Raw genomic sequence first — 21,965 nt, 5'->3', positions numbered from 1 at the left:
CTCGAAGTTCACAAAAGTTTCAACAACAATTGAGCTCCCTTGTTGTCCTTATCCTTCTTCAAATCACCTTTTATCTTCTTCAATGCTTTGTTGAGGTTTTTACTTTCTTTATGGTCCTTGAGAGCCAAGACCTCATAGACAGCAAGAACGACGAAAGCACCTTGGCCAGAGACCCATTTGCTCAAGGTATCACCTTCCAAAATGGCAGAGGAACATCTTGCTGCAAAAGAAGATCCCAAACCAGGAAGTTTAGATTCTGAAACGGTAACAAGCTTTTTCTTCTCGTTATCGAACTTGAATTCATCTCCATGAATTAAAGACTTGAGCGATCTGGAGAAAAATGGAGTTTTGTTGAGCAAATGGTGGTCTTCCAAAATATCTGTCTTGAATGTGATATCAAAAATAGCATCCACAAGCTCAGATCTGGAAGTGTTCACATCTTCGTCGTCGGATGGCGTGAGAAGCAATTCAGTGATGAATTGTGCGGCCATGTTGACGGATAGAAGCTTAGTGAATGTTGGGTTGGAGTCTGGGGACAACGTGGAAGTCAAGGCCTTGTAAATCGAGGGCAAAGCCTTCAGCTGCAACTCGATTCTTCTTTGTTCTTGTGGTTTCTTCGTGGTTTTAGCGTATGCAATTTTCTCGTAGCGTGAAAGCTCCTCTTTTACTTTTGGGGAGAAGTACTTCCCGTCCAACCCTTTAAGCAAGTAAAGCAAAGGTCTCCGAGAGAATTTTTCTTGAATGAGTTCAGGTAGGAGCTCCGAAGTGTAAAGCTCAGCACTAAATGACTTATGGAGAAGAACAGTGTCATCCACTGTCATATACAATGCAATCAAAACAGTATTTCCGTGCTCATTCTTGATCAACTCCTTTGCATGATTTTTGAGTGATCTAATAATCACCTTTCTTTCTTTGGCATTCGCAAGAGCCAATAACAGACATGCAACCTCGGAACCCTCTTGGGTGTGGACCAATTCAGCGAACTGCTCGGCAAGAAGCTCGATAAACTCCCGTATTTGCGTGTCGTTCTTCTCAGGATCTTCTACCAAAATGGCGACATACTCCTTCATGGCAGCATGCAAAATTTGGAATCCAGTGGATCCTTTCTCAACAGATGCTGCAATTGTACCACTCAAATTTGTCATGATCAATTGTCTCTTTTCTGCAGACTCATTCACAACGTCCAACACGGTTTTCCCTTTACCGGAGTCCTTAAAGACGGCATACTCAGCACCCCAGAACTCACGAATGATCTGGTTCTTCTGCTCAGCAGTAGAGTAGAGAACAAATAAGTCTTCCACAACGTATGCACCTTCTTTGTGTCTCATGAGCTTACGCAACTTGCCGTGGAGCTCGTTCACAATAAGAGCTCTAGATTCTTTGGAGCCGTAATGCAAAAGCTTGACTAAGAGGTACTTACCATACGAGGAAGTAGCCAATTGGTAATAATGGCCCTTAAGAGCCTGCACGATTTTGTCTCTTCTCTCCTTCGACGAATATTTGACCAAAGTCTGCACAACACGAGAAGCGTCGTGTTTCAAAACCAAGTCGTAAATAACATCGTGGGCCAATTCCCAAATCTCATCGCACAATTTGTCTCTAACTTGCTTTGGTGGAGTAGGCTTCTTCACTCGCAACTTCTCCCACAAGGCCTTGATTCTCTCTACCTCAGTACCAGCCTTTCTTTTGAGTTTTCTCTCTGCAAGCAACTTTCTCTGTTCGGCATGCTGCTCCGCTGAAGTCTTCTTGTTTGGGTCAGCTGCCTTCTCGGACTCGTCACTCTTCTCATTACTATCATCCTCCTCATCATCCTCTTCGAGGTCATCAAGGTCGTCGAGCTCATCATCTTCATCAGCGTCATTCTTCTCGTCAAGATCGTCAAGATCATCGAGTTCATCGCCCTCATCAGCATCTTCTTGTTCAGAACTGGAATCCAACTCGGAACCCGAGATATCGCTCGAATCGTCTTCACCTTCCTCAGCAGACTGGTAGAATGTGGCTTCGTTCTCTGACGCTTCCAGCTCACTCTCTGGGACCGGCTGGGGCAGGAACTTAGGTTTCTTGCTTTCTTTTGTCGTTGCTGACTTTGCAGAACGCTTCGTACCTTTCCCCATAGTGTTGACTAGATTTAAGCTTTGGATACAAAGTTATGGGCCTTGAAAATTCCCATGCTATGCGATGAGATCACGTGCGCGAAATTGAAGGGATACAATAAACCACACAAATCTGCCCACCAGTGCTTGGTATATCATGTTAAGAGTAAATTATACGATCATTTGAGGTAAGAGTATACAATTGGCTAAGCTAAGGAGAGTTTGAGGTACACGATTCGCCTGCAAAGACTGCTATGAGTATACTCTGATGGCCACTCTTGGAAGATGCTGGTGAAGCCTACCTGAAACAAGAAGAGGTATCCATGATTCATTCATGTCCTTCAATTATATGAATGTAAACATGTGCCATCTATTTCTTCACTGGCCTAGGTGTTGCTCACTTTAGGATGAGTCCTGCGCACTAAAGGTGTGCACTTACTATGGACTAGATAAGAGTGGAGGTGTCTCCGAGAGCAACTACTACCTTTCTTTCGCATAATCTCATCAAAACCAATCAAAATGCTCAGGTCATTCACTTCATCTGCAACAAGGTCATTGCCTCTGGTGAGAGGTAATCTCTTGAGGTCTACTTCCCCAATCATGAGACTCAGACTCGCTTCCTACAGCACCGAACCCACAATCACCGAGCTCAGAGATACAGAAATGTTTGCTAAATTCGTCAATTCCGAGAAACCCTCTGTTATTGACTTCTACGCTACGTGGTGTGGCCCTTGTAAAGCCATTGCACCTATCTTTGATAAGATCGCTGCGGCAGTGCCGGAGGCCCAATTTGCCAGAGTTGACGTCGACGAAGCCCAAGATGTGGCTGGTAAAAACGAAATCTCGGCAATGCCAACTATCTTATTTTTCAAAAATGGCGAGCAATCTGGGAAGATCGTTGGTGCTGACCTTCAGCAGTTGGTGAAGTTGATTGAAGAAAACACTGGCGTCGACATCAAGTCCAGAAAACTCTAAATACTTCTACGAATAAATGTCTATGTATTGAATATTTAGTCAAGAATTCAAATTATTGAAGACACTGGGTATTAGTTAGGCTGCGATGCTTCACAGAATTTAGTAAGAATAGCTGCGACCGCCCTAACGGTTGATGCTTCACATACGTCGACGAGGACATCGAGAATCTATGGCTTTCAAATACTTCAAATGGACTCAATAGAAATTCAGTTTATTTTTTATTTTATTATTCAGTATTCTTACGAGTTTCTTGGGTAGTGATTTGTATCGAATGAAATCACGTGACCGTTTTCGAGTTGGGGACTCAAAGTGGCGATCTCACTTCCAACCGTAAGCCATCCATTACACTAATTTCTAATAATGGTATGTCATCCACATCCAAACAAACGTTCAATTTCGAAACTAATATTTTAGGGACAAGGTGCATCTTTACCTGGTGGTGGAGACCCCAGCAAAAAGAAAGATGACAAAAAGAAGGAGAAGCCTAAGTATGAGCCTCCAGTGGAGTCCAAGTTCGGTAAAAAGAGAAGGAAAGGACCAGATACCGCCGTAAAATTGCCCAGCGTTCATCCAAGCACGAGATGTAAGTTAAAATTATTGAAGTTGGAGAGAATCAAGGACCACTTGCTCTTGGAAGAAGAGTTCATTGCCAACCAAGAAGCTTTCCAGCCAACTGAGGCCAGACAGGCAGAAGAGAGAGAGAAAGTTGACGAAGTTAGAGGGTACCCAATGTCAATCGGTACTTTAGAGGAGATCATTGATGACGACCACGGCATCGTGTCAACTACTGCAGGCTCTGAGTACTACGTATCTATCATGTCGTTCGTTGACAAGGGCCTTTTGGAGCCTGGTTGCTCGGTCCTTTTACATCACAAAACTGTTTCTATTGTCGGTGTTTTGCAAGATGACGCGGACCCAATGGTCTCGGTGATGAAATTAGAGAAGTCCCCCACGGAATCCTACTCTGATATTGGTGGCTTGGAATCACAAATTCAAGAAATAAAAGAAGCTGTTGAGTTGCCGCTCACGCATCCTGAGCTATACGAAGAAATGGGTATCAAGCCGCCTAAGGGTGTTATTTTATACGGTGCTCCTGGTACCGGTAAGACTCTCTTGGCTAAGGCGGTTGCCAACCAAACAAGTGCTACTTTTTTGAGAATTGTCGGGTCCGAGTTGATTCAAAAATACCTCGGTGACGGTCCTAGATTGTGCAGACAGATTTTCCAGATTGCAGGTGAACTTGCACCATCGATAGTTTTCATCGATGAGATTGACGCTATCGGTTCAAAGAGATACGAGTCCACGTCTGGTGGTGAAAGAGAAATTCAAAGAACAATGTTAGAGTTGTTGAATCAATTAGATGGTTTCGACGACAGAGGTGACATCAAGGTCATTATGGCCACCAACAAAATTGAATCTTTGGACCCTGCATTAATCAGACCAGGTAGAATCGACCGTAAGATTCTTTTCGAAAATCCTGACGCTAACACCAAGAAAAAGATTTTGACCATTCACACATCGAAGATGAACTTATCGTCAGACGTGAATCTAGACGAGCTAGTGACCTCGAAGGATGACCTATCTGGAGCTGATATCAAGGCGATGTGTACAGAGGCAGGTTTGTTGGCATTGAGAGAAAGAAGAATGCAAGTTAAAGCTGAGGACTTCAAGACCGCTAAAGAAAGAGTGCTCAAGAATAAGGTTGAAGAAAATCTTGAAGGCTTGTACTTGTAAGTTTAAATAGTGGTGTACAATACATAAATTCACGACAACATTCATTCAAGTTATAGATTTATTAATTAGTCATCTGAATTACGCATCATTCTGAGAATGAACAAGAAGAGATTTAAGATATCCAAGTAGAGCTTGATAGCAGCCAAGACTTCATCGTCAAGATGATAGCTCTTCATGATGAGCTGCGTGTCCACGACAATATAGCCACAGAACAACAAAGCACCAATACCAGAGTAGACCATATTCACGGTCTTGCCTCCAGGGAAGAACATCATCATCAATCCCCAGCCGAGAAGAGCCCACAAGCCCATTCCCAAAGCACCCTGCCAACTTCTGAAGTCGTACTTTGTCTGGAAAGCAAAAGCTGTCAAACCAATAAAAATGATAGCCGTAAGAAGAGTAGCTTTCACCAAAATCTCCGACCGGTCTAACGAGCAGCCAAGACCGACGAGGTACGCCTCACACAAGGTGAAGCCCGCTAGCAAGATAAGGTTTGTAGGGTATGAGCGAGCCTTGACGTGGGCGGCAATCATGAAACCAAATGAACCAACCATTGACACCCAAAAGAGCCACATGTTGTTCATACACCAATTCTGAACCCCCGAGCTCAGTCTGATGAAAAATCCCACGGCGATGGTGGCGAATATCTGAAGCGAAAGAATAGCATACACTTTTCTGATGAACATCTGGCGGATAGGCAATTCGCACGAAGCAACATTCACAGAATACTTGAAATCGTCAGGGATGTTGTCTCCTTCCGTTCTGGCTCCGGGGGGCTCTCCATACGGAGACGTAGGCCCCGTGGTTTCGTAAGCCGGAGGCTGCGATTGTGGTTGCTGTGGCAACTGTGAGTAGGACATGAGGAACGAGTTAGTGTATGAGATTGAAAAGTTTTTCTTTAAGGATGTGGTGTTTGATGTGGTAGTTGTGGATAAAGTTGTAGTGGCGATGTAATACCTGATATGGAAAGGTAAGGTCACTTAGCATTTATTGCTTCCGCGCAGGATTCTCTGGGGAAAGCTACAGAAGGTTCCGAAAAAACTAAAGAACAGGACAGGAAATCGGGAAAAGGTATAAAGAATGTGACTTCGATATTTAAAAATGAATGATATAAATTTAAGCATTCATGTTTATTGTAATTCTGATACTTTGTCTGAGAGTCTGTCTGTGCTGTGTCTTGCATGATTAGAGGTTAGGATAGGGCTCTAGAGATTATAGTACTGACTGAGAAGAGTGCCGTCTTCAAATCAGATTACAAGATGTTATTGCTCCAAGATATATGGCTGTCAATGACCTTGCGATTTGTGTACTGTAGATCTACATACGAAGCCAGGGTCCCTTTGACGGTATAAGCCAGGCTGTAATGGCTGCGAAAAGCCTCACGCTTAGCTTGATGCTACTCTTGCAGTGCATTGTCGAAGTAGTCCTGATTAGAGTAAGGAAGATGTCGCATTGATTAAGAGAATTGTTTCAATCAAGTTTCCCTTTCTGACCGAGGCTTGCCTCATATTAATTTATCATTAAGTTCGTTATAGATGTTCGCCGAGTGGTTGCAGGTGACACACAGTGAGTGGCATGCTTTGAGCCAGTCACAAATTATATGGTGATTGTACCATGGTTGCAGTATCTCCGTGCTGCTTCCATTGCTCAAGTGTGGCTGTCGAAACCTAAAGTAGACAAGTGGGCCGACAAAGCCTAATTTAACAAAAGCGTGTTTCTCAGCTTATTTAAGGTCTAAGGAACAAGTGAGCAAAAGCCATAACTCTGCGACAATAATATGCAACTTTTGCTCACTCCACAAATAAACCCACCTCGTCATTCGGCTTCTCCTCCTCTTCATCATCAGTGTGTTTCCGCTTCACACCCCTCATAAGGTTCGTGGTGTCAATAAAAATATCTTCTTCACCAGCCAGATCATTGTTGTCGATCTTATCTTTTGGTGGCTCCACCTTGGGTCCAGTACGTAGCCGTAGCACCAAGGCATCCTTGAAAGCCGTCTGTTTTCTACACATCGGGCACAACCCAACGCCCCTTTTCCCCCTTGTTTGGCCCTGCGCTGAAGAGGCAGCTATGCTTTGCTGAAGACACTCCAAGCAGAAGACATGGCCACAGAAGGTGGTGGTTGCGTTGGTGACAGTGTCGAAGCAGATCGGGCATTCAGCTTCGTTGAGCTTCTTGACAATTTTCGGAGGCGCCTGATCTATAAGCTCCTGAGTGCGCTTGCGGAACTCTAAGAGCTGAACCTCGTCATCCTCTTCTTCGTCTGAGGAGATGTGGATGACATAGGACATGAGATTCAGAGCACCAAATGTCCAAGTGAGTGAAGTAGTTATCAGCAGGCGCCGTGCACGTGACACGATGGCAAAATCAGGGTTCTACCGGCGAAGCAAAAGGTATCGGAGAGTTTCAAAGGGATATCGAAGTAATTACAGATGCTCATACACGCTAGAGGGTTCTGCTGCTAAGAATAAGGCACAGCTCACGATTTATCGCAATTAAACCAGGGCAATGAAAGACGGTGTTTTTTTCCTTTCGCGCGAGAAAACAGCATTTCGGGTTTTAGGCCTCACGAGCTGAGGGTGGTGTGAGAAGAGAGAAAATTCACTTATCTCCACAGCCAGGCTTTTCTGGATCGAGGCAAAGAATATGGTCTATAGAATTTGAAGTGGCGTTTTGTCTACCTCGGGCCACAGAGCAAAATTATCTGTACACTATAAAGGTTCAAAGAAGGTGGGCTCGAAGTGGTGAGCGCAGCATAGTCGCCACGCTGAAAACTGCAATAGAGCCCCGTCTACAAGCCCTCTTGCTCACGCTGGTTCCACCTGAAAGCAGTCTCAAAAGAAGTCCCTCCACACAATTGGTTGAGAGCTCAATTCATCAGAAAGCAAGTCGCTCCCACACCATTCCACCGTACTATCTGCTTCCCTCAACCAATAGCTGCCTGGCCCCTTGCCCGGCGCGGGTAAGCGCCCCAGGTAGTTGCACAAGATCGCAAAGGCGACCCTACAGGGCGAACAAACTCCCCATCCACCCAAGCCGGCCAGCCACAAGCGTCGTGGAAGAAAAAAAACAACGCAGCAAAGCAATTTTGCAAACTACAGAATTCCACAGCAAAGCAATCCACAAGCCCCCATAACGTTTCCCGACCGATGTTATCTATCCTACTTCGCTTGTTTCACCAGCGCTTCGCAGCCTCTGGCAACGATTTTTAGCCCCAATGGCAACCGCTCTCGCTTGCTACAGAGCCAAGCCCACCGGAGCGCCAGCAATTGCTGCGAAAAGTGGCTCAGGCACCAAACAATACCTTCTGAAAATCACAAATCATGGACACCAAAAACAAACAAAAAAAAATACAATGAAACTATAACTGTAAGCTTTTTCCCGGGCTGGACCTAGTTGTCTCGGGAATATCGGCGGGAATTGTCGATCTGTTGCGTTTTTTTTTGGCACGGTTCTGGTATGTGCCTGAGGTTGTTCTTCGCGGTGGCGCTATCACGCCTGAACAACAAATTCCATGCGCCCTGGCTCGAGCAGCTGCGAAACAAAGGAAGAAACCCAGAGCAGCGTTCCGCAAAACGTGCAAAAGATAACGAGAACCAGATAATCTGAAATACCACCAGTCCATGCAAAATGCACCAGTCTAGTCGGAAAAATCCCCGGCCGCCTCCCTTGAAGGGCTTACATCACCGGTGCAGCCTCCACTAATGCTCAGTATCCTGGCCTCATCAGGCGCACTGGCAGGTACCCACGGCGCCTGGCACTAACACCTCTCTCCGGGACCGGTTGCTGCCGGGATCAGGCCAGTCAGCTAAGAAACAAACGTTAGGGTTTGGATTTGATGACTTATGATGTGATGCAATTGCGTGTTAATTTTGTAGATTGTCTTAATCTCTTCTTTCTTTGGGCAGGGTCACTGTCTCACTTGTGGCTGCGGCGGGTGCTCGGCCAGAGTCACTTTTTACCCTCCAGTTTCCTGCCGCAGTAGCCTGTTTTTCCCTGCTTCTGTGGCCGCTATCAATGTCTGTCTCTGATTCCATGCACCACCGTTTCTTTTCCTTTATTTTCTCTGGCTCAGTCTCACTTCTCACACTTGTTTTGTGTATTTATCTCCTACCTCCCCTTGTATATTCAACCCTTTGTCTACTGCCGATAGGCAAATTGCATACTCAACTCCTTATTACACAAATTACCCAACTCATCTCCCTTCTATTTATCAATCCTCAGCTCCACTTGTCATTGCCTACTTCATTTATATTTCGTCATTTACCGCAATCCCATGTCCAATTTCCACGACCCGCTTTCGGTAGCTTTGCCCTACCAGTTCCAAACTCAGGACGACTACCCGACGGAAATTGTTGCTCGCAGATTCCAGGCGTGGCGTTCCATTTTGAAGGACTTGATTGCTTACCTTAGGCTGTATGCGTCGGTCCAGGAAGAGATCTTGAGACAACAGGCCCGCTTGCAGCAAGCTGTGGGCACTTCCACCACCGTGGCGTCTTCCAGCGGCTCAACCTCTGTTGGAAGGGCTGGAAGCAATCCCAATAAGGATAAGAGGTGGCAGGACGACCTCCAGGCTATCAACGAGTTCTTCTTGCCCATCGGCAACGGCTCAATTCAAGATATCCCCACGATTCTAACGCAGTTTCATCAGAAAAATATCGAAAACGGAACGAAAACTTTGAAAGAAATCCAGTCGGTGATCATTCCTAAGTTGGAGGAGTTTAGAAAAGATTTGGTGCTCAAGATCAAGGAGATCAGGAAATTGCAGAACGATTTCAAGAATACCCTTGCGCGTGACCTACAAGACTCCAGTTCTCTTTTGAGTAAATTCTACCATGCAATCGATATTGCCAATCGTCACGAGTTGATGACTGCGTCGGGTGAGCCTGTTGGCCACTCTCACGACTCCCACAATGAGCTTGATTCCACGAAAAGAGACCCCTACTTGGTGAAGCTTAAGCTCAAAGAGCAGCTCAACAGGCAGCTTAATGAAGAGCGCTATCTCTACGACGCATACGCAAACTTGCAGACTTCTTCCCAGAAGCTAGAAGAAATTGTGTTTGAAGAAGTCCAACTGTGTCTCTTAATTTTTTTGAACCTTGTTCAAAACGAGCATTCAACTATTCCAAACTTTCTTGTGCCAAGTTTCACCGAGGGTTTCCTCGCCAAGGAGAAGCTGTTTGAGTGGAACTCATTCATTGACCGTAACTTGCCAAAAACGTCGTCTATTTCGAAAAATCTTCTGTCTGGAAGATTCATTGATTTATCATTTCCAGCCAGAAAGTTGCCAGACTTAAACATCCCTCACTTCAATTCCTTGGTCAACGTTCCGATTAGAGAAGGAATCCTCGAAAGAAGGTCAAAGTTTTTGAACAAATACTCTAGCGGTTGGTATGTCTTGACTTGCAGCTACCTCCATGAGTTCAAAACGAATGACAGAAAGCGTGATCCCCACCCGGTGATGTCCCTTGCATTGGACACATGTTCTGTCGACAAGCATACTAAAAAGGACGACTCGAAGCTGTTGGGCTCTTACAAATTTATCTTGTACTCCAAACAGCAAAATGGTATCATACATAGGGGTCACAACTGGTCATTTAAGTGCAGCACGTACGATGAAATGATCCTGTGGTTCAATGATATCAAGCAGCTTACCCAATTAGCATCTCCTAGTGCAAGAGCCAAGGCTTTCAGCAAAGTTCTTCAAGCAAAGGTGGACGAGATCAACAATAAGAGGTTATCGAGAACATCCAGCGTTCTTTCTGCTCAGACTGGTCCTGGTGCCCGGTCCGTGAAGTCTAACGCTACCAATGTTTCGAGAGCTCGCAACGCGTTGAGTCCATCACAGTCTTTGAGATCTAAAGCAATGTCGCATAGTGCTTCCGCGGCTTCAACTGGCCAGAATCAGCGCTTGTCATCGACTTTTTCTCAAAAGAACTATCATCAATCTCCTAAGCTTACAAACTTGATTAACAGTGATGGCACTATTGTTACTCCCGTTGACACAAATCAGGGAGACAATTACAAGCAACAGGAGCATGGTGATACTACCCTCACAGGCCAGACAAGCGAGTTCGGACACGATAAAAATCCCGACAATACCAATGATCAATATTCTCAGTACGTGAACCCTGCGGCGTCCATACCGAACGGGACCTCATCAGCAAATCCTCAGGGAACACCCCAGCAATTCATTCCTCAAAACTATCAATATTACTTTAGTCAGGTGAATCCGCAACCCCAGCAACAGCAATTTTATGACCCTGTTACGCAGCAGTTCTTCACTATAAATGCCATACCTGCGTCTCAAGTACCAGGTGGTCCTCAGGGACAGTCATCACAACAGCTGCAAACGGGGCGTACCCCTGTTCAGGGCCAGCCAATGCCTCAGTATTTCCCACTGTCCCCACAGACGCAACCACAGGCACAATACTTCCCAACATCGCCTAGCTTCCAGCCTCAAATAATTTAGACTACGGCCACGCCTCAGCAAGGACAGCAAACCGAGAACGGGAAGGTTACAACCGCGCCATACGTTCCACATTTCCCTCTGCACTTCAACGAGCAGAGTGGACCCAACGGTCCCACTCAAACCACTACGGGAAAGGGCAGTAACTTGCCCTACCCAGCGAATTTGGAGCACCCCATGCAAAGTAGACAGAATCTGACCACCTCCGCTGGCTCTCTTTCTGTCAACAAAACGGTGCCAGGTGCATATCAAATACCGGAGGAGAAGCAGTCAGAAGTTGCACAAACCTAGATTCATGAAGTCAATGATTTATGACCATTCCATGCTATGTATCAAGAATGTATCTATAGTACACATTTGTCGGTGATGTTTTACCAGTGTAGCTACAAATGGTTCCAGACTATGTCAAATGATTAATGTATGATATACAATGGGGTCGTGAGGGTGAATGAAGAAGCCAAGTAGGAGAATTTCCTTTAAACCACCACACCGGAGTTGGAGGCAATTCTTGGCCACAAGTCAGCACACTCCTTGGCAACTGGACCAGTGATGGCAGAACCCTTCATTTCACCCTTAGGGTTGACAATGACACCAGCGTTGTCCTCAAAGTACAAGTAGGTACCGTCCTTTCTTCTCCATGGTCTAGCTTGTCTAACAACAATGGCTGGCATAACCTTCTTTCTCAACTCTGGCTTACCCTTCTTGACGGTGGCCATCACCATGTCACCGGCAGAGGCAGCAGGCAATCTGTTCAATCTAGCACCGAAACCCTTGACGGCAAGAATGTAAAGGTTTCTGGCACCAGAGTTGTCACAACAGTTGACAACGGCGCCGACTGGCAAACCCAACTAGTTTGTTAGTACATGTTAGAGGAGGAGCCAAAGATGAGAGAACAACCCTTGATTAATGGTCATCTGAGAGATTCAAATTGATAATAAAAGCACATTTCAAAACGGATTCTCTAAAAGTTGAACAAATTTCCGTTCAATGGAGCTTAAATATTTCGGTTCGGGAGGAAAATGATGAAATTCTTGAAGGCTTCTCAGGTGGCCATGGTTGGGGTGAATTGGAATACTCATCTCTGGCTGAAATGAAAAAAGGACGGTATAATTCAAATGGTACATACAGACATACGGAACTTGTTACCGGAAGCACCAGAACCAGACATGTTTGATTATGTGTAGATGGAGTATGAGAAACGATTGAATTTTTTTCTTCTGGTGAGTGAGGCAGGGTAGTGCGAAAAATTTTTTGGTGAAGAGACTGCATGTATGCAACATGTATAGCAGCGGCCATAGTTAAGGGCGCGAGGGCACCAGCCCTAAGGTGTTTAGTAGTCACATTAGTGAGGAAAGAGGCAGACCAGAGCAATACAAGTTGCAGAAATATACTGCTAGGACGCCCGTGACGCCTGATTGCGACGAAATGTGTGTTCAAATCAAGAAAATGGATAAAGTCACAAGGAACCAGCCGTAGTCTCTGTGTCCTTGGTTGCCCACTAAGACATTTGCAGCCATGATCTGACGACGATGCTTGAAAGCTATGAGCGATTCATTGTAAGCGAGGACCCCTTGACAGGCCACCTCACAGTTTCACTAATTCAATTTCATGCGACTGTCTTGGGCCACTACCAGGAGACAGTTCACTTTCTTCATCAATTCTGGTGCCTGACTCTGAGGAATGACTCATGTCTATGAACACTTAGAAAGGAGATTAGTTCTCCCCCCGCTTTTAAAAGTTGTGTGCATTTGAGAATTTAAAGTTGGCACAGCTCAGTCTGATTCTATCGATTCCGTTATTCGATAGCCATGAGAGCGAACTTTTCGCAACCATTTTCTCGAGCAGACTGATGCCACTGGGGCCCTGCGATTTTATCATTTGTACGGCATTCCAGCAATGTCTAACCATCACCAAACCTTACTTTAGACCTCATACTGTCAATGGCGGTAAAGCCCCTAAAATTTACTCATTTTACAATTCTCTATCGTACCAGTCGTAATTTCAAAAATATATAATGGTGGTAGTCTGCTCGCAAACCCTAGCTCAGCTAGCACCAGCTCGACTACTCTGTATCTCCTAGTCTCGCTGCTCTGCCAGCTAGGTCGCCCTATATCCACTCCCTACCGTATAAGGATTCTGCTTATACGAATCGTAACTGTTTACCGGATAATACGCCGGCTGGGCCTGAGCCATGGGCTGGTTTCTAGGGTACATGTTCGCATTGTGGAAGGGATCGTGGGTCTGAACTGGCTCGCTTCTCCTGGAGCCGCGGGGGCCTCTCGAGCAGCAGCAGCACACCGCCTGAGCACAGCTGAGCCCAAGACAGCAGCAGCGTACAAGCGTGGTGAGAATGCTGATGGCCACCACTACCGCTAGCACAATGCCCACGATGGCGACGATCTTGCACGTTTTGTTGTCCATGCACGTGTCCCACGACTTGAAGGATTCGGCGGTGGACTTGATGTCTCTCAGAGCGAGCACACTGATGGCGCTCGAGGGCTGTGGAATGTACATTTAAGTTGGATTGATGAACGGAAGTGAGGAACGCAAATGGAACAAAAAGCTCGATTTGAGAAAATTGTAGCAGAAGCAAGTATGCGTCGAAATGTGAATAGATAAGAAAGAAACAAACAGAGCAGGAGAAATTGGACCTTCTCTGGGCGAAGGACACCTTTTATTCTCAGCCCTCCGCCTCCTGTGTCACTGGGGCACGGCGCTGCCAGGCGCGGTTCCTCATCTTTTGTGCTGCACGGTGATGCCCTTGGGGTCCTGTAGAGCTATTTTAAGAATCTGAGTAGGCGCATACAAGACGACTTTGATGATTTTTGAATGATATGCGATAATTTGCACATATAGATAATGCGTGATGGCTCCGTGGTGGTTCGCTTGCGGCTGGCGCCGGTGTTGGTGCTGCGGTGGTTCTGGATCGGGTCGCTGATGATTCGCAGCCAGTGGCGGTTGGTCTCGTTCGCGGCTGTGTGGTGGCTGGCGGTGTATTATTGTGGATGACTTTTCAATGTGTAGTATCAGGGGATGATTGGTTGGAGTTGTGGAGGCTCAAGGGAGTTTGAATTGTTTTAAATTCGAATTTTTTTTTGAAGATCTCTGTGAAGATGGGGTGAAGCTGGGAGAGGGTGGGTCGTGGTGGTTATATGCAGGTCGGTAGTGATTCTGCCAGGACAAGGTCCAGGCATGAAAGGGAGGAGGAAAGCGGGAATTGAAAAGGAAAGTGTATAGGGAAAGTGTAGGAATTTTTAACGAATAGGTGAGGTGAATTTATTGGATGAAGTGCGTTCATGACAAGTTGAAATGTGCTGCTTTTTTTTGTTGGGCCTTCTTCATCGTAGGTTGCATTTTGCAGCCAGGGAGCAGATCTGAGACAAACTGTGAACTCCCAGCGGACTTCAACGTTTGAAGCCGCGAGAAACAGTACCTCTCTTTTCCACACTCGCACCAATGATTGCAACCAAAGAATTGTACATGTTTAGTTGGGGACTATCTTCCTCTTATTTTCATGTGCAGCTACATGGAAATCTAGTGAAGCTTTAGCCAGAGAGGTTTTAAATCACCTCTGAAGATTTCCCAAGAATCAAAGTGAAATAAGGAAAAGTACGTGGTATAAGACGGAATTCATGAACGGGAGTGTATGTTCGATTGACGCCATGTGGTTGAGCGAGATATCGAGTCGACAAGGGGGTGTCGTACCAAGTCAACTAGCAGTCTGAATTCATCTTTACTACATTCCTCAGGTTGGCCTTGATCGACCAATAATATGCTCATCTTAACGGAACTATGTGGAAGCGACGTGTGTGAAATTGCTAGGCATGACATCATTGGGGGTCGGTGTTACAAAACTATCATTTACATTCACGCTACGTGCGCCCAGACGGACTATTTATGATGAGCAAGCAACTGGCAAGTGGGTACTAACTTCTGTATGCAGAAACGGCAAGATTATCATTTATTCCTCTCTTCAATCTCATTTTATATCATGCCACGATCGTCAGGAGTGAGCTACTTTCGTTGTCACCTCCTTCGGAATTATCATACTGTTATGTAACACGACCGCTTGCAGTACCGAGATGCGCGGAAGTTTCCAGGATGCATATAATCGATTTCCAGAACCCTTCGCTGAAGACAATATACATGATCTATATCGTGAATTGATTTGATGTATTAACCATTGACAAAGTGCCGTTTGAATATAAAAAATGTGATCTAGACCTCAATTAGCCATGAGTCGGATGTCACCGTAACGGCAAAACGTGACCTTTGTATTTTTGTATGTTTGTTTCATGAGTCGGCGCGATTGTGTAGTGCCTCGCTTGCAACCCAACGACATCGCATGAATACCCCCCATTACGTGTTCACAACTTTCAATGATCCGGGATTGCGCTGAACCATATCAGGCAACGACCCGTTTGATAGGCGTCGGCGGCCGAACTCTTCTGGCGGCCTCAAATAATCCTCTGTGGGAGGAGCTTGATTATTAGGGTTGCGTGCCTCGTAGAAGAATGCATCTTCGTTGTTTGAGGAGTACGACCTGGTAGTGTTAGAGTTATTGTGAGCGTGCCCGCCTTGCGTAGCAGCTGCTGCACCTCCAGCAACGAATGGGTTTGGTGCCATCAGATTGAACGATTTGTCGTTGTTACCGCCCATGTCGAAAAACTGCTCGTCATCGTCATCCTCTTCCTCTCTCCGGCGCCTCCACCAAAAGAAAAATATAATTAGTCCGGCTAGTAGACCCACACCAGCAACACAGCCAATGACAATACCTGCAATGCTTCCGCCCGACAAAGACTTCGAGCCCGAGTCGGATTCTTTGTGATTTGGCAGATTCAGAGAGGAAGCCAGCGTTGACGCACCAGACCTTATTGTGGTGGTAACTTCAACAACAGAGGAGCTCCTGGTTCTGCTAGGGTTGGCAGTTGCTGTGGAAACGAGGGTGGTGACGCTGGCAGAATCGGCTTTTTCAGACGACAGCGACGATTCCGTTGTCAGGGGCGAGGATTCCGACAGCGAGGACGAAGACGTGGCGGAAGTTGATGGAGATGACGATGCGGAAGATGACGAGAATGACGATGTGGATGTGGTGGACGTTGAACTTGACGAGGAAGTTGAGCTTGAGGAGGAAGATGTAGTCTTGGACGACGACGACGACGACGACGACGACGACGACGACGAGGAGGAGGCGCCCACGGTGGACGCTTCAACATCGGCGTTGACATAAACGTCGAAGTACCCGCTGCCACCACAGTTCTCTTTGTCGTAACCCTGACAAGGCGAATCACAGTTTGAGCTGGAAACCTCAAGGCTCAGTTCTGGGATTGACAGCCCACAGTAGCAGTTCTTACCGTCGATGAGAGCTGCCACGGCTTTGCCCTGACAGGCGCCCTGACAGTGACCCAGGGACTGATACATGAATGAGTCCTCTTTAGACAAGTAGGACAGTAGATCAGACTGTTTGAAACAGCCCAACTTGGAGAAGCTGTCGGCGCTAGCATGCTGGAGGGCAAGTATTAGGAAAGCAAATAGCGCAAGCATGGCGAAGTAAATGGTAAACGGGATAAGTTAAAGAACCTAGCGAAAGGGGAGAATGGAACAAGAAGAATGGAAAAAAAAAGAAGAACCCTCCGGATCAGGGAAGGCCGGATGAAGTGAAAAGTAGCACTTAGCGATGGGAATGGAACGAAGCGGCTTCTAAGTAGCGAAAGGGGCCTTTAGCAAGAAGGATGCACACTAGGCTAAGGCTATGTGTTGTGGAAGTGTTGTTGATGTTTGTGGAAGAAGAAGGTGGAAAGAATGTCAAGGGTCTGAATGGTATCAAGGGTCAATGTGCACACAGAAAAAAAACGCAGGCAGGTGAGAGAGCATTGGCCAAACAAAAACAAAAATAGATGAACCCGACGGTGCAGGGAGGCTCAGGCAGAGGCGCGATTGAGGGAAAAGCGAGGTCAGTTTGGGCAGGCGCCAGGAGGGAGGAGAAAAAGAAAAGGAGGCAGAGCCATACAAAAGAAGGGAAAAACAGCACAAAAAAAGGCCATCATACGTATGTGTTTTTAAGAGAGAGGGAATGATTTAGATTTTTTGTTGATGCCAGTGAATTTTTGGGCCAAAAAAAAGAACAAATTAAAAAAAAAATAAAATAAAACTCAGAGGGTATAGAGTGTCAGTGAAGCGATTACAGAAAGCAGAAGATTCAGGGGTAGGGGCAAACTATGGACAGCAGTGCCTGGGCAGGGCAGGGTTGTGGGGCCCGGGGTAGCGAGGGAAGCGACATGTGGGAGACAGAGCACACGAGAGATCATTTTTTTCGCAGCCAAGACGGGATCGGCACTTGATCTAGAAAGGAGCGGTATTCTTGAGTGTAATAAAAAAAATAAAAAGGGAGAAAAGACAGAATATAACATTTTTGCCTAAGGCGGTTTTGTGGCTTTCCCATCCACTTTTCTTCCTTTAGTCATATCGTCACTTTCTAACATCGCCTGTTCATTCTGCTCCTCGAATTCTTCTAGGCTTCTCTACGTTCGCGCTGTCCACGCTGTCGCGCCCGCCCAAGGCTTGGGCGGCTAATCAACGGCGGTGCGGTTAACGAAGCTCTCAGCTGGACACTGGCGAGATCACAGCAAAAACATCACGTGATAGAGATGGCGTGGATCGGGTCCCTTCGATTGATGCTTCCTGTTGATTCCTGGATCTCGTCTTTTTGTCCTTCGATTCTGACTTCTCTTCTTCTGCTAAGTCTCTTGTTCCTTCCTACCTGCCGGCCTCAGATCGATCGCCAGCCCGAACAGTACACCACTTGATGTCCTCTCTTACAAAGAAACGGTCGACAATTCTCGTCCTGATGTCGTTGTGAACGTCTCGAAGATGTCTTGCATTTTGTGACTACGCTGGCGAATTGAGATATGTCGCCCAACTAGCAGCGCTTGCCTGCCCTGACCTTTTTCGCAACCAAGTGGCAGGGACTGCACATGTTGTGCTAGGCATCCATCGAGTATACATTTTTTTTTCTCTCTCTTCTCTTCTTTCTCTAAGGCTCCCAGCACGTTCAGTTGTCATTGGGGTTTCCCCAAAATTCATTTGAACCTATTGTACGCCACTTTGTGGCGGGAGCCTTAGAGCAAGAATCAAACCCTTTTCGCTAACAGCGGTCGAATTTCCTACGTGCCGTCGTTTGATAGTAGTGGGGCTTACATTAAGTTAAGGGCAAGGCAAAAGCCATCAAACACAGACCTGTAAGTCTTATGAGTCAATGAATTGTCTCATACCAGTGACATTGAATTTAACTACCTCTGCTCCCTAGATACCTTGTACTCATTTCGAATTTATCCTAGGCTTTATTTTCCCTGTTACTGGGCTCATGTGCTCATGACACCTCTGAAGGAAAACATTAATTGTATGCATCTCTTTCAACATATTTTGATTCCCGAGTTCCTTTGTGAGCTCACTGATGTAGCCTTAATATTCCGTGTTCTACTATCTTCTCACCTTTTAGCAACGCGCATAATCAACAGAACTTCCAGTTGCATACTACTCACTATGTCTCTTGATCCATCTGCTATTCAACTCATCATATCGAGACACAAGCAAGACCTTCAGTCTTACGCTAGCTCTGCTGATCCTTATGTACAAAGCATATCTCTTCGAAGAGTCCAAACAGATTTACCTCATTTGCTACGAGCTTTGAACGGTCACAAGAATAGTAAGGACTACGAATACACACACGCTAAACTCAATGAGCTCTCGGCATTGATCGATGAGATTCTGTTCAAAAACCAGAAAGCATTGGAAGCAGACTTGGCCAGAAAGCGGTACGAATACCCTCCACAAACAGACCCTATAGGTCAGTCCTCTTCAGAATTAGTGGAAAAGGACGACCCAAGAAACGATTTGACGTCCCTCCGAAAGCGCCTTCTTGCAGATGGAACGTCTACATCTTTGATTGACGACAAAAGGGCAGAGCAAGGCAACGAGTATCATGAAACTATGCAAGAGAATATCTTGAAGGATCTCACGAGTCTCGCAACTGATCTCAAAAGCGCAGCATTATCCTTATCCTCGAAAATAACAGAAGACACCAAAGTTGTTGATGAGACCGGTGAACGTATGTTGAAGAATCTGTCTTTGATGCAGACAGTAGGTACGAATCTCAATGGCTATCTTGTTGGCAAAAGTGGCGGCAAGATCAGTCTATTTTTTCTTCTAAAAACGTCGCTTTTAGTTCTCTTTGTTTTTGTCATTGCTCTCGTTCTCATCAATTTCCTACCAAAAATGTGATATAGTTTAGAAATGAATTATTAGTTTATATGTACCGTGAATGCTATTGTAATACATGAGTCAAATGAAGTGTCTTTAAATACTCACTGACTGGCCTCTCTTGTTGTCTCATCAACAAACTCAGTCTCGGAGTATGAGCTGTCGTCACTAGGTTGTGTCATGCTGCTAGCAAACTGAGGTAAGTTCAAATTGGAGTTTACCTGCTGTTGATTTTGGAATTGTCTTGGCAAGTTGCCACATCTGTCCTTACCAAAGTTTATCTTGAGCTTTTTGTAGTCGTCAAAAGATTTAATACCATCGATTGCCTTAATTGCGTTGGCAATGTTGACAAAGTTGATGAACGCACAGTTTTTCTCTTCAAGATAGTTAATCTGCTCAATATCACCAAACTTCGAGAAGTCCTTTCTCAATTTCTTAGCGTTGTAATATTCAAAGTCAGTAATGTTTCCAATGTAGATATTTCTCAGCGCACCATTTGAAACCGCTAAAGACAATGCATTTGACAAAGGACCCGAGTGTTTTCCCCAACCGACTTTTATCCTTCTGTTGTGGATTGTCAAACCATGCAATTGACACATAGCGAAGAACTGGGCAGCCGCGATTGGATCGATAAAAGTAATGAAGCAAACGTGGCGTTCACTCAAGAAACGAATGCTCTGCAATAAACCACCTCTCACAACGTTGCAGATTTCCTCGACTGTCGAGTCTTGGTGCAAATTGCCCAAGTAAACGGTTCTATTTCCCAAATTGTTGGCACCGCCAGCTTGGGTAGCAATCTGGGCAGCAGCAGCAGACTGTTGTACCAAGGCACTGGAAATGAACTCTCTATCAGCAGCCGTAACAACGTGCTCCATTCCTGGAGCTAATCCCAAGTACTGAGCGGCGTTGTGCTGCTGAGTTTTTGTGATGAAAGCGCATCTGTCCTTACCATAGAAGCACTTCTTGTCCAAGTACTTCTCTTTCAAAGGCAAGTTTGCCACGCATCTGATGGCACTCAATATGGACAAGAAATGAATAAATGCGATGCCCTTCTCGGGAATGATTTTAATACAGTCAATAACGCCGAACGCGGAGAGGTCTTCTCTCAACTCCTCCTCGGTGATCATCTCGCCCGTAACAGGATTGTTCAAATTACCCAAATAAACGTTACGGGTAGCCCCATCTCTTTGAATGGCTTCCATAACAGCTGGCAAAATTGGAGCGTTTTTGCCCCAGCCAATCCTGATGTCGTTTCCCTTGATGTGAAGCTTCTTCAAAATGCAGTCAGAGTGGAACAACAATGCTGATTGTGCATCAATAAAAGAAATAAAAGCACAGTTCTTCGAAGGCAAAATCTTAACATTCTCCAAAATACCACTTCTGACATAATCCAACAACTCATTGGGCTCGATGTCACTGGGGATATTGCCTAAGTAAACAGTTCTTGAAGGAGCCACTTGAGCGGGCATACTAGATCCACCACCAGGGGAGGCAGGAATCATACTTGGCTGAGCGCTGCCGCCGATGAGGATGTCGCCCGAAGGTGTGTGAGGTAATTCGAGCGTGTTTGGGTTACTAAATGGCGAAGGACGAAATGAAGTGTCCGACGATTGGTGGAAATTTCCAAGATTCAACTCTTGCATCTGGCGATTCAAGGTTGCATCTGCGGACAGCTGATGGTGATTTGGAGGCCTGATTCCAGGGAGATCCGAGTCATCGTAGTACTTGTTCTCTTCCACACCATACAAGTCACCCCCATTGTTAAATTGGCCAGCAGCAGAAGGCAGCTGCTCTCTTTCGCCTGAGAATCCACCAACATCCTCGTGTTGTCCGACAAATTGATCGTACTGCGTAACGCCGTGAGGGTTTTGAAAAAGCTGAGGGTGTTGGTGTGGGTGCTGGTGCTGATGCTGATGCTGGTGTTGATGTTGCAGTTGAGAGGGATGCATATCCTGGCCCTGCAACTGTCCGTTAGACTCTGGAGGCGTGTAGTATTGGTAGTATGGCAGGCCCATATATTGTTGGGGCATGCTCAGGTAAGGGTTATAATATGACATGATGCGATGCTAAGAAATGACAAGGGGACAAATCTGGAAAGGAAACAACAAGGAATAAATAGCTCAAAAATTGAAACAAATTGGAATTTTGAAAAGAAATAAAGTATCCTTTGCTATTGGATCAGATGCAAAATGTATTCTGGCGGACTTGGTCTAAGGGGCTTCTAAAAGGTCAAAACAACAAGAGCGCCCGAATTTGAGATGGGAAACAAAAAGTGGATGGTGTTGGGATGCAGTGTGTGGCACAACCACGTAGTTTTCGGGATCAGTGGTTGTGAAAACGATGATGCTGGTTTTGGTGGACTCAACCAAGGAAGACCCAAGAAGTGAATGAGATGAGAATAGTTTTGTTGGAGAAAGGACGTTGATTGTGAACAC

The 21,965-nt window shown here is 45.7% G+C and overlaps 11 protein-coding genes across 11 annotated transcripts; 4 read left to right on the top strand and 7 right to left on the bottom strand. All coding sequences in view use genetic code 12, as the record gives it.

Moving 5' to 3' along the window:
- Window positions 1–8: 8 nt before the first annotated feature.
- On the bottom strand, window positions 9–2,114 carry CJI96_0002935 (uncharacterized protein; the record flags this gene model as incomplete). Its single annotated transcript, XM_029033561.2, has 1 exon — window positions 9–2,114. The coding sequence occupies one exon, from the start codon at window positions 2,112–2,114 to the stop codon at window positions 9–11; it is 2,106 nt and encodes a 701-aa protein (XP_028892153.2).
- A 579-nt stretch (window positions 2,115–2,693) lies between these two features.
- Window positions 2,694–3,068, top strand: CJI96_0002934 (thioredoxin family protein; the record flags this gene model as incomplete). Its single annotated transcript, XM_029033562.2, has 1 exon — window positions 2,694–3,068. The coding sequence occupies one exon, from the start codon at window positions 2,694–2,696 to the stop codon at window positions 3,066–3,068; it is 375 nt and encodes a 124-aa protein (XP_028892154.2).
- Window positions 3,069–3,428: 360 nt separating this feature from the next.
- Window positions 3,429–4,802, top strand: RPT2 (proteasome regulatory particle base subunit RPT2; the record flags this gene model as incomplete). The annotated part of the gene is made up of 2 exons (XM_029033563.2): window positions 3,429–3,431; window positions 3,483–4,802. The coding sequence occupies 2 exons, from the start codon at window positions 3,429–3,431 to the stop codon at window positions 4,800–4,802; spliced, it is 1,323 nt and encodes a 440-aa protein (XP_028892155.1).
- A 65-nt stretch (window positions 4,803–4,867) lies between these two features.
- Window positions 4,868–5,662, bottom strand: CJI96_0002932 (uncharacterized protein; the record flags this gene model as incomplete). The annotated part of the gene is made up of 1 exon (XM_029033564.2): window positions 4,868–5,662. The coding sequence occupies one exon, from the start codon at window positions 5,660–5,662 to the stop codon at window positions 4,868–4,870; it is 795 nt and encodes a 264-aa protein (XP_028892156.1).
- Window positions 5,663–6,592: 930 nt separating this feature from the next.
- Window positions 6,593–7,093, bottom strand: CJI96_0002931 (SUMO-targeted ubiquitin ligase complex subunit SLX8; the record flags this gene model as incomplete). Its single annotated transcript, XM_029033565.2, has 1 exon — window positions 6,593–7,093. One exon carries the CDS (start codon window positions 7,091–7,093, stop codon window positions 6,593–6,595), a length of 501 nt encoding a protein of 166 aa, XP_028892157.2.
- Window positions 7,094–9,078: 1,985 nt separating this feature from the next.
- SLM2 (phosphatidylinositol 4,5-bisphosphate-binding protein) lies at window positions 9,079–11,274 on the top strand (the record flags this gene model as incomplete). The annotated part of the gene is made up of 1 exon (XM_029033566.2): window positions 9,079–11,274. The coding sequence occupies one exon, from the start codon at window positions 9,079–9,081 to the stop codon at window positions 11,272–11,274; it is 2,196 nt and encodes a 731-aa protein (XP_028892158.2).
- Window positions 11,275–11,747: 473 nt separating this feature from the next.
- On the bottom strand, window positions 11,748–12,439 carry RPL23A (60S ribosomal protein uL14; the record flags this gene model as incomplete). Its single annotated transcript, XM_029033567.1, has 2 exons — window positions 11,748–12,119; window positions 12,398–12,439. 2 exons carry the CDS (start codon window positions 12,437–12,439, stop codon window positions 11,748–11,750), a joined length of 414 nt encoding a protein of 137 aa, XP_028892159.1.
- A 929-nt stretch (window positions 12,440–13,368) lies between these two features.
- CJI96_0002928 (uncharacterized protein) lies at window positions 13,369–13,785 on the bottom strand (the record flags this gene model as incomplete). The annotated part of the gene is made up of 1 exon (XM_029033568.1): window positions 13,369–13,785. One exon carries the CDS (start codon window positions 13,783–13,785, stop codon window positions 13,369–13,371), a length of 417 nt encoding a protein of 138 aa, XP_028892160.1.
- Window positions 13,786–15,630: 1,845 nt separating this feature from the next.
- Window positions 15,631–16,815, bottom strand: WSC2 (Wsc2p; the record flags this gene model as incomplete). The annotated part of the gene is made up of 1 exon (XM_029033569.2): window positions 15,631–16,815. The coding sequence occupies one exon, from the start codon at window positions 16,813–16,815 to the stop codon at window positions 15,631–15,633; it is 1,185 nt and encodes a 394-aa protein (XP_028892161.2).
- Window positions 16,816–18,813: 1,998 nt separating this feature from the next.
- Window positions 18,814–19,551, top strand: CJI96_0002926 (SNAP receptor; the record flags this gene model as incomplete). The annotated part of the gene is made up of 1 exon (XM_029033570.2): window positions 18,814–19,551. The coding sequence occupies one exon, from the start codon at window positions 18,814–18,816 to the stop codon at window positions 19,549–19,551; it is 738 nt and encodes a 245-aa protein (XP_028892162.2).
- An 83-nt stretch (window positions 19,552–19,634) lies between these two features.
- Window positions 19,635–21,587, bottom strand: CJI96_0002925 (uncharacterized protein; the record flags this gene model as incomplete). Its single annotated transcript, XM_029033571.2, has 1 exon — window positions 19,635–21,587. One exon carries the CDS (start codon window positions 21,585–21,587, stop codon window positions 19,635–19,637), a length of 1,953 nt encoding a protein of 650 aa, XP_028892163.1.
- Window positions 21,588–21,965: the final 378 nt, after the last annotated feature.

The sequence above is a fragment of the Candidozyma auris genome, chromosome 3, assembly GCF_003013715.1.
Source record: "Candidozyma auris chromosome 3, complete sequence".
NCBI classification, from domain to species: Eukaryota; Fungi; Ascomycota; class Pichiomycetes; order Serinales; family Metschnikowiaceae; genus Candidozyma; species Candidozyma auris.
This window is presented reverse-complemented; position numbering and strand designations above follow the sequence as displayed.